General features: G+C 44.1%; 1 protein-coding gene across 2 annotated transcripts in view; it reads left to right on the top strand.

The window, feature by feature from the left end:
- MPPED2 (metallophosphoesterase domain containing 2) overlaps positions 1-14,517 on the top strand; it is a 163,886-nt gene that overhangs the window by 52,610 nt on the left and 96,759 nt on the right. For both annotated transcript variants that reach the window (XM_087821796.1, XM_016206168.2), the window contains exon 3: positions 10-191. In XM_087821796.1, the coding sequence (XP_087677922.1) occupies positions 10-191 (182 nt within the window). The remainder of the gene's footprint in view (positions 1-9; positions 192-14,517) is intronic.

Here is a 14,517-nt window from a genome sequence, read left to right as displayed (position 1 = left end):
CTACTTTAGGGTCGACCCCATCCCATATGACACTCCAAAACCAGCGGGCCACACGCGGTTTGTCTGCATCTCAGACACACACTCCAGAACAGATGGTATCCAGATGCCTTATGGGGACATCCTTCTCCACACAGGCGATTTCACCGAGCTGGGACTGCCCTCAGAGGTTAAGAAGTTTAATGACTGGTTAGGTAAGGAATGATTGCGTTCTGGCGCCCCCAATTAACCTTTCCCGTCCGAGTGTCACTCACCGCGTCCTAATTGAATTAGAGCACTTGGAAGCCAGCTCAGCCATTTCTCGTATGATATGCCGTGGTGTCTAGCTTTAATCCAATTCTGTTAATTAAAGATGAATTTTTAGATATTTAATTTTACTGTGCATCCTTTCAGAGCCTGGCCTCGGCGGCTCTGGGGCAAAGGGATGGAAAGCTTTGAAACCGATCTCATCTGCTCATTCTGTTTTAATGAGGGCATTCATTGGCACACAGGAGACCTAGAATCATATTTTTAATTCATTGGCTCTGCAATCTTTCCCAGATATTATGAGCAAAGATGTTCAAATGACCTACTAGCAGGAGAACATTTCTAAGGAGTGAAGGAGCGTGGAGAAGTCCCATGAAGGGAAGGTCCTAGCACAGTGGCGCTTGAGAGCAGCTTTCCTTCCAGAGAGAACCAGAAGGTTCTCTAAAGTCCCTGAAGATATAAAATGTCCTGCTGTAAAACTCTAAAACCTTGGAATGTGAAACCACTCTATGCACTGTGAAAAGTGTGATGGTTCCTGTAGAGGCCCCCACAGGTCAGGGTTATTGGAAGCTTCTTGACTCCTGGGTCAGGCATTGCCAAACATTAACATTACAAGGCAATCATGGGGTTATTCATAGCTAGCTTAGATGACAGATTTTTAAAAGAATTCTTTTAGGTGACAGAAAGAATTGCAAGGGTTCTGAGATTTTTAGACTCTCCAAAGACACTAAAGAATTATATAGGAGAGAGCAAAAATCACTCTGGAAAATCAGTCACAAACAATATGTCAACCAGCAAAAATTAGGCAGAAACTTTAAAGCAGGGTTTGAGAAATTGTTTAAGAATTGATCAAATGTATGTGTTAATGAAAAACAATATTGATTAAAACAGTTAAAGGATTAAAAAAATTAATAAGCATACTTAATAACCTAACTATTTTGAGTTTTCCTGTGCTCTTGCACATCAATCCGCATTTTTATATAGCTGACATCAGAGTACATATCTGTTCTTTTACTTTTTGTTATTTTAATTTAACAGTATCTGTAAGGTTTTAAATGATCTTGCCTAATTTTCATATTTATACTTTTTAATAGCAACATGGTGTGTGTATTGTTCTATGCTTTTATTTAATAAAACATCCTTTAAAATGAACATTTAAATCGATAACAGTTTTTCTTCTGATAGCTAGCACTGAAATGTACACTTTTGTTTGTATATGTCTTTTTGCTTCCATTGACTTGTTTCTTAGGGTAAAACACGGTATAGGTTAAATTACTAAGTTAAGGATATGAAATCCTTTGTGGTTCTTGCTGTGTGTTGGCATCTAGCTGTGTACTTCATTAACAGTGAATGAGTAGACCAGTTTTACCACGGTCTTGGCCGAGTTGGATATTGGAGCTTTCTATTTTGTGCTGATTTTGTAGGTATTCAGGCATCTCATTTAAAAAGCAAGATACCTTGAATATCATTCAGCATAATCTCATTTTTACAGATGATTCAGAGGTGCAGAGAAGTTCAGTGACTTTCTCAGTCTCCTTGTGGCAGAAACTGGGTCCGTAATCCACATCTTTTTATTTCTCTTTTGCCTCTGTAAAATTTGCTTTCAAGTACTATTATCTCTTCATTTGAGCCATTTTTATTTATGAGCTATTCACAGGCAAAAGTATTTTGGGTTGAATTTTGACAGTTTTAAGCTGTTCTGTGACAACTGAATCTCAACATGGAAATGATCTAGCTGCATTGACAACGCTGATTTGTAAAGAAGGAATAACACTATGGGAAGTGTTCACAGAAATACAAGATTAGATAGATCCTGGTTGTAATCTTGTTTAGCCACTGACCTTGGGCAACTGAGTTAACCTCTCTTTTCCCCTTGGTTTCCCCGTGCAGAACTAAGGATTAATACTACCTGTCTTTCTGGATTGTTGTGCAGATTAATCAGTAAATGATTGCTGCTAGTAAGTTTTTGTGGGCCATTAATAACTGAATGGGGAATGTGGTGAATGGACCATCAACAGATATTTAAAGGGTAAAAACAAGAAGAGGTCAGAGGAATTATTTAGTAGGTTACAAGTAAACATTGAGAGATTTTATAAGGGAAAGTACTTCATAAATGGAAATGTGCCGTAACTAAGAAAATAAAATGATAGGGAAATAAGATGCCGAGGTCCAGGTGCCTGGCCAGTTCCTTCCCTTCCCATTTCCTCTCTGATCTGAGGCAGGAGGAAGAGGTCTTGCTGGGGGTGCAGAATGTAAGGCCAAAGGAAGGGAGCCCGCTGGGACATGGATAGAGGAGTTCAGATCCCTTGGGGAAGGCCCAGAATAGTTCAGTTACCCCAGCAACCTCATGGTGCTCTGAGGTGAAAGATGGTATGTGACTACACTCTACCCATTGGCTCAGTTGGGAATCTCTTACCTGAAAAATGTACTTCCAGCAACAGCTGCCAAGAGGCCTAGTAGCGTGGAATCAAGGATAGGATCAATCTAGGGCTTATGCCATACTAGGGTATCCAACTCTCAACCATCATGAGTCCTCAGATTCTGCAGGTACTGAGTCCAATGAACCTCCAGCTGATTTCTGTCTTTCTACTCTAGTCTAGACTACTCTAATTATTAGAAGCAACCTTACCATCCATCCCCTAAGCTCCTTCACTCTCCCAACATGTCAGGCACTCCTCTATCCCTGCAACATCCCTCTAAGGTTGCTAATGTTATCCCAATTTTATAATGAGGAACCTGAAGCTCAGTTGGGTTACCTTACCCAAGATCATTTAGCAGGTAGATAGCTCAGAGAGGCTAAAAAATCCACCAAAGTCCACTGGACCAGTAAACCTAGGGTTGTCTTGTCCTACAGTGTGAGCCCTTTTCCTTGACCTGTCTGTGATATTATGAGTGGGCTTATAGCAGCTGGGAAGCTTGTAGGTTTTAGGCTTGAACTAAAATGTGGTAGCTTCCGGCAGCTTCATATGGAAGTTGAGTAGCTGTTTGACCGTGTGCTGTTATTTGAAAGATGTATTAAAGCCCCGCCTGTCTGGAATCTCACCCTGACCTACCAGCTGCAGGGCCTGAGATTCCCATCACGAGTTCCCTGTTGGTTCAGAGATGATGGGTCCTGGTTAATACGGACATATGTCACCTGGCAGGTGTAGCACATAAAGTTATTAATACAAAGTAATTTATGAGATAAGCTAGCACACACAGAGCCCTAAGAAGACAGAACTCAAACTAGATGCAGTCAGAGGAGAAAAAGGTAGTGTAGCCTGTAATGATCAGGAACAGCTGGGAAGAGCCAGCTTTAAGTTCCACACCTTTGATAAATTGCTTAATATGCTGAACCTTGATTTCCTCATTTGTGTATGCTTTGTGATAAGGCTTGTATCATTTTTAACATAGCCCTTGGCCTATGGACGACTTTAAACAAATCCTGTGGAGGGAGACAACAGAGCCAGTGCATTAGAATCCGAAAGGTAGAAACTAGAAGATTCAAGGCACTGTGAATTTAAAGAGAGATTTAGAGTATAATAGAGGAACCAAAAATTATAGAATAGAGACGGAAAAGAAGCCTCCCTCTGAACAATTACACTACTGGACAGAATGTTAGGACTGTAAGGCTTGGAGGTCCCACTTCCAAATTCAGTAGAAGGGGAAATTGAGGCAAGGGAGATTAAATAAATTCCCTCTGAAATCTTGGCTTTGGGCAGGGGAGTGAATTCGACATCTGTCTCTCCCATCCTGTGGGAGCCACCAGAATCCCTGTTTTTCACCCCTCCCCAGTGTGGCTGATCATACCTTGCAGTCCTCCGTCTCACAGTTGGAGCTGTGAGGAGCTGTTTGCAAGGAAGGGAACCAGTCCAGGGCCAGAGGGATACACAGCTTCGTATGGCTAGGGACTGCAGAGCTGTGGGAAAGAGGCACAGATAAATCTTCCCCAAAGAAATACTTTTTAAAGTGATGGTTAAACCCTATAGCCCATTAATGTGTGAGCTCAGATATGTTAGAGGCATGTCATGAACAGTCTTTGGTGAGCTGAACTGGGATTCTGGCCACTCAGCCATTATAGTATTTTCTTTTTTATCTTGGCAAAAATACATCCGAGTTACAGACTGGGCTTATAAATAAGTTTGTCAACTATAGATTACCTGACAGTTAATGCATGATTGTTTTTATTGCTTTTTAGTAAATTCTGAACGTCAGTGCTTTCTGACACCATTGATGTGCCTGAAGGTGCATTTCGTGAGGTGTTGGGCCTCATGTGTTCTTCCTTCCCTTTGCCTCTGTGGTCTCCCTGAGCCTCTTTGATATTCTTTCCTACTCCCCCGTCTTTGTCCTGTCTTTATCCCTGCTGTCCTCTCCAGAATACTTTAGGTAGTCGTCTTCAATATTGCTTACCTGCCTGTGGGTGCTGCACAAATGAGCCTTAGGAAATCTTATCATTTCATTGCACACCCACCTTCTTAATTTCACTTTCGTTTGCCCGTAAATTCTTTCCATTCCCCGTAAATTTTTTCCATTCCCCAAATGCACCGGTCCTTTCACGCTCTCTCCCTTTGCAGACCCTGTTCCCACTTCCTGGAATGACCCTCCCTTTAGGAGAACTCGTTCATCCTTTATGCCTGAAGGTCGCTCAGAGCTGGTGGCTTCCCTCAGCCCACTGGTCAGGCGAGTGCACAGCGAGCGCCTCTTGTGGTCCTTATGTGATTATTTACTTGTCTGTCTCCCGCCAGGCAACAGCGTGGGCCTGACGAGTGTTCTTTGTCCCCCCAGTTCTGAGTAAAGGGCCTGGAACATAGGAGTGCGCACAAATGGTTGTCAAATCTCTGAGTGAATGAATGAACATAAAGGTACAAAAATTTTTTCCTGCCTTGCCTTTTGGCTCAAACATTAAAATTATGCAGCTCTTACTGTAGGTAGAATTTTGTCCTCCTTTCCCTTCTCTACCTTTCCTTTCTCTTCCCTTTGTTTCCTTTTCTTTTCCCCCTCAAAGTATTTATAAGAACCAGTTGGCTATTGTTAGTGATTTCTATATACTGTGCAGGAATACTTACAAAGGATTTGTTGTTGTTGTTTTGGCTCCAATATCATAATTAGAAAGGGTTCTTGGGTAGCCTCTTCTTTCATCCGGAAATTTATGTATAACAATCCAGTCAGTCAAACTCCCTTTTAACGTAGCAGCGCCAATGCCGTGAACTTTTAATTATGGCTTTCTTTGGACTCGGTTGTCATTAAATAGCTCTGAGCTTCCGTTTCTCCAGGCCTAAAAGAAAGAAAGAAAATACTCCCAAGGCAAATCTCAAGAAAGGGATTATTCATATTTGTAGGAGCATTGTGTTAGGCACGGTGATAATGGAGTGTGACTGTAACAGACGTCCCTGATCCTAGAATACAGAGCAACGTTGTCCCTTCCACAATAACCATATTTGGAGACCGTGTTCCTTTCCAGTGATCGTACTGCTGGCCCAAAGTTTTGGAGCTGGTCTTTAGGAGAAGCTTTCGCAGCCTGAGCTATTTATTCTACTCTTATAATACATGTTCATTCCTGATGACTTAGCAAATAGAGACAAGTGAAAGAAGAGAACAGAATTACCCATGGCGAGAGATAACCACTGTTAACATTTAGTGTGGCTCTTTATAGAATGTTTTGTATTGATACACATATGCATGCACACGACATACATTTTACCAAAGAGACCTTACCGTAGTACCATCTCATAGTCTGTTCTTCATCTTAATAATATATCAATAATATGGCTACATCAATAAGTTGTTAGACTTTTCCCCCCAGAGAATATTTTCAGTATAAATAAAATACATATACATTATAAAAATTTTAGTATTTGACATGTGCAAAGTAGAAAATATGCATTCATCTATAATCCTCTTTTCAGAGTAATTTACTATTTGCTGTACAGCATTTGAGAAATTTTTCTATTTTCTATTTCTATCTCGAATATCCTTAATAGCAGCAATCTTAACGCTTTAAAGGCTTTTTGCTTAATTACTATTTTTTAATTTATTTTTATTAAAAAAAAAAATTTACTAAAATTATTTTTCCAAACAACTTTCTTTTTTTTTTAAAAAAAAGAACTTTAAATTTTATTTTTCCATTGCAGTTTACACTGAGTATTATTTTGTATTAGTTTCAGGTGTACAGCAGAATGGTTAAGCAGTCATATGCTTTACAAAGTGTTCCCTCTGATATTTCCAATGCCCACCTGGCACCATACATAGTTATTAAATATCATTGGCTATATTCCCTATGCTATACTTTCATCCTTTGACTGTTTTGTAACTGCCAATTTTAGTTTTTAATCCTTTCACCTCTTTCACCCAGTCCCCTAACCCTTCCCCTCTGGCAATGACTGTTTTTTAAATGAATAGAGCTATGCATATTATCTTGTAACTTTAGAAAATTTCACACATCATGCTCTGTGTCACTGCAGCATTCTGATGTATGGATGCACTCAGATTTATTTAGCTGTCCCTATTACTGGAGACCTGAGGTGTTTTCATTCCTTTGTTATGATCTGCACTGGTGTGATGAACATCCTTCTTGCTCTCACATCTTTAATTATAGTTGTAGGATATCCTCTTAGAATTAGAATTATTGCCCCAAATGATACATACATCTTAAAAAGTTTTATTGTGTATTGTCACATTTTCCTCTATAAAGATTTTCTATAATAGCCTCAGCAGTATTTAAGAGTTTGTGGCATATATTTTTGAATTTTCTCAGTGGCAGAAAACCTTCACCCTGTGAGGGTTTTTTAAAAATGACTCCAGACTCTTTTTCTAATTGTGAAAGCTTACATATTCTTTGTGAAAATGTAGATAATTGTACAGAAAAGGAATTTAGGATCACCAGTATATCCCCCAAGTCACAGATACTATTAATGATGAGTGTGCTTCCTATTGTCATGTGTGAATGCACACGTGTCTCCGGCGTTTACAGGTAGGGAATGGTCAGTAAAGGGTACCTGCTGCTCAATTACATTATCCAAGCATGCCGGTGCCATGACTCCTCCTTCCTGCCCTGTAGGCAGGTTTTTCTTACCCCCTGGGAGGGCCGAACTTCACGGAGAGTGGCTTTGGAGTAGTTTGTGCCCCAGTGACCCAGTCTGCCTGTGGCACAGAGAAAAGGGCGAGCCTCATGGCCCAGCCTGACCACCAGAAAAGTGGCACCATCTCCTTTCCAAGCATCCCAAACCCAACACACATAGATGTGTTTTTAGATTCTAATTAACTTTTAAACCACACCAGAGGGGCCAGGCCTCCACTCTCCCTATTCCTGTTTTAATCCCCTGCGGTCTCCCTTTTGCCCCGATCTTTAGCCTGACTCCCTTCTCGCTCCGTGTCACCGTCCCTCCTCTGGAAGTCATCTCTGCACACCAGCTCCTGCCTCACAAACTCGAGCATGCCAGGCTTTGGTCAGATTGCAGCTGACTTTTTAAGCTCTCACACCTCATGCTTTCCAGGCGTGGTTTGCACATTTAAAGCTACTGGGTTTTGCAGTGGTACAAAAGTATTAGGGACTGGAGCTTGTGACGTGGGCAAAAGGAGGTAGATGATCTTGAATAAAACACATGAGGTAACCTAAGGGCAGCTGCCTGTAGGTGCCCAGCAGTTCCCAGAAAAATGTTGCAGAAGTGATTTGAGCAGGGGAGCCTTGCTGGAATGTTTATAGTGATCCATCTTTATGACTACTTAATAGTCATTCTAATAAAGAGGCAAAGGTGTGAGGCTTTAAGAAGGGTGAACAAGATGACTTCCTGTGACTTACAGAGAACGTGCCAGAGAGGTCCTTACAGCCTGTGATTCCCTGACTCTCCTTGTCTGGAGTCTGATGTCAAAGGAGTTTCTTAATCATTAGCTTGCTCACAAGAACCATATCTGACATGCTATACTTTCCAGTTTGTGATTCATAATTTTATTTTCCCGATTACTACCCTCAAGTATAATTTATTTAAAAACTTCTCTCTCTATTTCAAGCAATTACTTAGAGTGGGTTTTTTCTCTTAGTTTGAGATTCTAGAATTTCAAAAAGTATCTATGAGTTGCCTATATATCCTATCATGTAGATACAAATGTCCTGTTTCATTGTCTGTCATTATATCAGTATTTGCTTAATCCAAATAACAGATTCATCAACAATAAAGATAAATAAAACAACAACAACAAATATCAGATTCATGCATATTATCCACTTGTCTTTCTTTACACTGAAGACTCTTTCATCCTAAAGTGAATTACTTCATGGTCTAATTCATAGATAAGTGCTTCTTTCCAATAAGGACAGAATTAACTTTAAAGTGTAGTTCAGTTTTGATATAGAATTAAATACAGTACTTGAAAACAGAAGAATCTAAATACAGAATAGTTGAATATGCTCAAATAAGTAAGACTAGATTTTGTTTCATTAGAAAGGACCTTTGGTGACCTGGGGACATGATGACTAGGTCATTTGTGATCTGTGGGAACCTAATCCTCTTTGTTATGGCCAGCCATTTTCTTAAATTACATTAATTATAATGCCTCTAATTTATATGACATCTTTCCTCCAAAGGACTCAAAGTACTTCTGAGTATATTAGATCATTAATGCTCATAATGGTGCAGGGAAGTCGATATGGGCAGACAGTATTGTCCCTGTCTTGCTGATGGATGGATGGGGATCTGGAAAGGTGGAAGGGCAGACTGGGGTCACACTGTGGACACGAGCTTAAGTCTCTGGATGTTGTCTCTACTCTTCCAAATCCCAGTTCTAAAGCTTCCTGCTTTCTCTTTTGCCGAAATATCCCCATCTCCTAAAGAGAAACAGGCATGGGCAAGGCACATAGAACCTTACTTCATCAGCTTAGCAGAGGAAGCCAGGTAAACACTTTCCTGGAAAGGGTGAATCTTTTTGAATTTTACTATATGACAATTTTGTCACTATAAAAAATAAATAAATGAAAGAAAAGGAGCACCTTGGAAATAAAAAAGTCTCCAAGTTTTCTAAACCCACTGGCCCAAGAGGGAAAATCGAAGCCCCCAAAATACATAATCCTACCTCCTGGAGCAGGGTCTTCATCCTGAAAAGGTTATTGCATATGATCTCAGCCTTCATCAGTCTTCTTCCGCAGACAGTGTGGGGGGACCAAGAGAGCGGCATCGCTGCACATAGCAAGCAGCCTTGGTTGTCAATATTATTGCCCCTGTTTTCTAAATTAGACAACTTGAATTAGAGAGTTTCAATGTCTTAGCCAATTCTGCACAGATTTGTTAGTGGAGGGCCCAGCAGCAGGAGCTTTGTCTTCTGCCTGGGTGTGTTCGTTCTATGTTCATTCAGCATGTCAAAACCTGGGAGATCACTCTCATTCTTTGAGGTTTGACTTATGGAATGGAGTACTGGCTTAATCTTAGTCTCACTCTCTGTCTACACACACACACATACACACATACACACGCACACACGCACACATGCATCTGACTGGAGTCTGTTATTTCTCCATAGATAGTAGAAGGTACACAGATACCTCAAAACCCGTATGTCTCAAACCGAATTGACATCTTCTCTAAATACTGCTCCTTCTCCTCAGTCCCATTCTAATTCACACGATCGTTAACCCAAACATTTCTTCCTTTGGCCTCTGCTCAGAGGCCACCTCCTTGGTGAGATCTTACGTTTTCCACTTCGGTGTCTTCTTCCGTATCCTTGGTCCTCCTCCGCCGAAGCCAGCCCGGGAGGGGGACGCGTGCCGTTTGGCCCTGTATCCTTTATCCTTTACCCAGACAACAGTGCCCGGCTCGCAGGAGCTGCTCGGAACGTGCCTCGAGGGATGGATAGATGCGTGAAAGCAAGCTCCGTGGGGTGAGGGGCGGGTCTCTCCGTGGGGTGAGGGGCGGGTCTCTCCGTGGGGTGAGGGGCGGGTCTCTCCGTGGGGTGAGGGGCGGGTCTCTCCGTGGGGTGAGGGATGGGTCTCTCCGTGAGAACAGGGGATGGGTCTCTCCGTGGGGTGAGGGGCGGGTCTCTCCGTGGGGTGAGGGGCGGGTCTCTCTCCGTGGGGTGAGGGGCGGGTCTCTCCGTGGGGTGAGGGGCGGGTCTCTCCGTGGGGTGAGGGGCGGGTCTCTCCGTGGGGTGAGGGGCGGGTCTCCGTGGGGTGAGGGGCGGGTCTCTCCGTGGGGTGAGGGGCGGGTCTCTCCGTGGGGTGAGGGGCGGGTCTCTCCGTGGGGTGAGGGCCGGGTCTCTCCGTGAGAACAGGGGATGGGTCTCTCCGTGGGATGAGGGGCGGGTCTCTCCGTGGGATGAGGGGCGGGTCTCTCCGTGGGATGAGGGGTCGGTCTCTCCGTGGGGTGAGGGGCGGGTCTCTCCGTGGGATGAGGGGCGGGTCTCTCCGTGAGAACGGGATGGGTCTCTCCGTGGGGTGAGGGGCGGGTCTCTCCGTGGGATGAGGGGTCGGTCTCTCCGTGAGAACAGGGGATGGGTCTCTCCGTGGGATGAGGGGCGGGTCTCTCCGTGGGATGAGGGGTCGGTCTCTCCGTGAGAACGGGATGGGTCTCTCCGTGGGGTGAGGGGCGGGTCTCTCCGTGGGATGAGGGGTCGGTCTCTCCGTGAGAACAGGGGATGGGTCTCTCCGTGGGGTGAGGCGCGGGTCTCTCTCCGTGGATGAGGCGCGGGTCTCTCCGTGGGATGAGGGGCGGGTCTCTCCGTGGGATGAGGGGCGGGTCTCTCCGTGGGATGAGGGCCGGGTCTTTCCGTGGGATGAGGGGCGGGTCTCTCCGTGGGGTGAGGGGCGGGTCTCGCCGTGGGATGAGGGGCGGGTCTCTCCGTGAGAACGGGATGGGTCTCTCCGTGGGATGAGGGGCGGGTCTCTCCGTGGGATGAGGGGCGGGTCTCGCCGTGGGATGAGGGGCGGGTCTCTCCGTGGGATGAGGGGCGGGTCTCTCTCCATGGGATGAGGAGCGGGTCTCTCCGTGGGATGAGGGGCGGGTCTCTCCGTGGGATGAGGGGCGGGTCTCTCCGTGGGATGAGGGGTGGGTCTCTCTCCGTGGGATGAGGGGCGGGTCTCTCCGTGGGGTGAGGGGCGGGTCTCTCCGTGGGAACAGGGGATGGGTCTCTCCCTGAGATGAGGGGCGGGTCTCTCTCCGTGGGGTGAGGGGCGGGTCTCTCCGTGGGATGAGGGGCGGGTCTCTCCGTGGGATGAGGGGCGGGTCTCTCCGTGGGAACAGGGGATGGGCCTCTCTGTGTCTTTGATGAGGTGCCACGCGCAGTGCTGTGTGTGTAGAAAGCCCTCAGTACATTTTTGCTGAATAGGGACTCTGCTCCTGTTGGTCCCACCACCTGCCTGCCAGTCTTTTCTTTCTTCTGTGACTCTCGCTCTTTCTTTAAGGCTTAATTCAAAGGTCACCTGTTAGGGAACTGGCCCTGCCTCCCTTACGGGCCTTCATCTCCATATGAGTCCATATGACTAGCACTCATTAGCTTTAGGGCTTCTGGTCCTCTCCTTCGAGTGTGAGTCTCCCGAGGTGACACTCCCAGTGGAGTCTTCAGCCGATAGGGACTGTTCAATAAATGTTTGGTTTTCTTCACTTCCTGCGTGTACTTCCATCAACAAAATGTGTTTACTTCCCTGACCTTCAGCCACTTCTCTCCAACAAGGAGAAACAGTCACACACAGAGCTGTGAGGGTGAAGTTTGAGGAGCAGCCTCAGGAGACGTCAAGTGCCGTGTAAATGTTAGAGGCGATCGTTTCATTGCTAACATCACCCCCTTCATTGTCTTATGTCGTAGACCTCCGAATGCACGTCCAGACCCCGCCACAGGTTTCTGGCCGAGGACGGTCATTCTTACCGGCAAGCAGCCCTTGGTCTGGCTCTTAGCTTGCCGATGCTGCGCAGATCTCTGCCATGCACCCTCTCCCACTCCTCCCAGCCTGCCTGCCTGGTGTTTCCTGGAGTTCTTTCCCCAGCGGTCCCCTGGGGTTTTGAATGTCATTTTCCTGGCCCTTCAAGCTGCATGGAGGGTCAGTTCTACTCCAGTCTGTGGCTCGACTCACTAATTCTTGATGCTCCCCCTTTCCCCCCACCTTTTGACTGATAAATTTTCATTATTGGTTTTGCGTGATAGTCTTCAGGGTTCCACTCTGCCTGACCCCTGTGGTCACTTAGTGATTACATGCGCCAGCCGAGGTAATTTATTCACTTTGTTTTGATGTGAACACGTCCCATGGGTCTTGTAACTGCTGTAATCACTTGACCCTAGTGACTGTTAAATGCTTTAAACACAGTTATTTTTAATTTATAATTGTTTTCATTAAAAATCCCTTATAGTAACTTAACTGACCTTGCTGTCAACGTGGCATTATGTGCAGGGGGAAGAAATGAAAATATTATGATGCAAATAATATAGTGCTCATCGGAGATACCCAGCAAATCATTAGCTCACCCTCACGCGCTCCCTCAGAGTAGTGCAAGGAGATGAAAGACAAGGGGACACAATTGCAGCACTGTCTGCAGAGTGCGGCAGGGCCGCTGCTGTGCGGGGCAGGCGCGGCCCCGGCAGCGGGGAGCCAAGTGGAGCCCCAGGTGAAGAACCGGGAGGGCCGTTTGTGCTCAGCAGCACTTCGCACTTCAGTGGGCAGTCCACTTGGTTAACCCTTTTTCAGTTAACATTTTATATTTATTTTAAATCTAGTTTCAAGTTTAAGAGAAGTTGCAAGAATAATACAATGAACTATCATATACCCTGCACCCAGATTCCCCAGTTGTTAAAGTTTTGTTGTATTTACTTTACGCTTCACTCTCTCTCTCTCTAGGTCTATCTATTTATTTTTTATTTTTTCTGAAGCATTCAAGAGTAAGCTATGGCGTCTTGCCCCTTTACCCTCAGTATTTCAATGTGTCTTTTCTAAGAACATGGATATTCATTTATATTAACCCATTAAAATTTTCAAAATCAAATACAAATGGATACAATTCTATTATTTAATCTACAGACATTTTTTTCAGTTGTCCTAATAATGTCCTTTATAGCATTTTTTTTTCCTATTCAGGATCCACCATGCATTGCAATCAGTTTTAAAAATCAAACCAAGTCAAATTAAAATAAAATACAGTTTCTCATTTTCTTACCCTTAAGTAAGAGCGAGGGGTTACAATGGAAACTTGATCCTGTAAAATTAGTATACCTGTGTATTGAGCGACAAGACGTCCTGGGTCTTTTGCAAACGTATTAATCTCTTTCAATCCTCAAACAAACACACAAAGAAGATATTCTTGAGCTGCAGCTATGGATGCTGCACCTACCATAGCCCAGGTCACAGAGCTCGAATCTTGGGACCCAGGATGCTAGAGACTGGGGGCAGTGGGTAATCAAAGGATGTCCCGTTTCTTTCATTTCTAATTTTTACATTGTCCTGGTAAGGACCAGAAAATTATTTACCTTAGAAAGTTCCCTAATTGATTTTTTTTTTTTTTTCCTCCAAGAGATACTGCCGGATATCTTAACTAATTTTAAAAATGAGTAAAATCATCAATGAATGTCAAATAAACTAGGTTTCTCTGATGGACGGCTGCTCCACTGCAGGCCAGAAAGTGCTGAGTCATGAGCTGAAAAGAGCCTCGGTAACCTGCTTGGTGGTACTGGAAACTTGTGCACTCAGACCCTCTGTGTGTTTCTGGCCCAGATGAGTTAGGCCTTGTGGCAACTTGAAGGCACATTCCAGAGCTGTGGACTGAAGGGCTTCTGGCTTCTACATATAGTTGGTTAGTAGGCATTCATAATTTAGCCTAAAAGGGGGGTTCATTGCAAAACTCACAGATAGATCCCTATGTTTGGTTTTGGTTTTGTTTATTTTTGGCTTTTTTTTTCCTTCTTGGGGAAGGAAATTGGAGTAAGTTTTGCATTTTTATTTTAAAAATATGCAAATATGGAAAAATAGTTTTTCCAATATGTTATTTCTGATCAGGGCAGCTGCTCACCCATGAGGTGCTTTTGTACAGAGTCTAAAGAGGTGTCCCCTGGACCTGGCAGTACATACTTCGTTGAATGGCATGTAGCTCCCACTCATCCTTTGCACCCTATACAGCAACCTTTAATTAGTCTTCTATTTTGATTTGTCCCCAAATTAACACTCCTTTTGTATTGCTTTTTGTTTTACTTCTTATTGCATGTCCTTGGTTACTGATCTTATTCTAGCATTTGCTTCTATTTGTCACCTTGTGACCTTTTGATATTGTGATACATGCTATTTTTATGTATAGTATTTAGAAGTGGGTTATTTAGAGCATTTGATTGTAG

The sequence above is a fragment of the Miniopterus natalensis genome, chromosome 11, assembly GCF_054644295.1.
Source record: "Miniopterus natalensis isolate mMinNat1 chromosome 11, mMinNat1.hap1, whole genome shotgun sequence".
Classification (NCBI taxonomy): domain Eukaryota; kingdom Metazoa; phylum Chordata; class Mammalia; order Chiroptera; family Miniopteridae; genus Miniopterus; species Miniopterus natalensis.
This window is presented reverse-complemented; position numbering and strand designations above follow the sequence as displayed.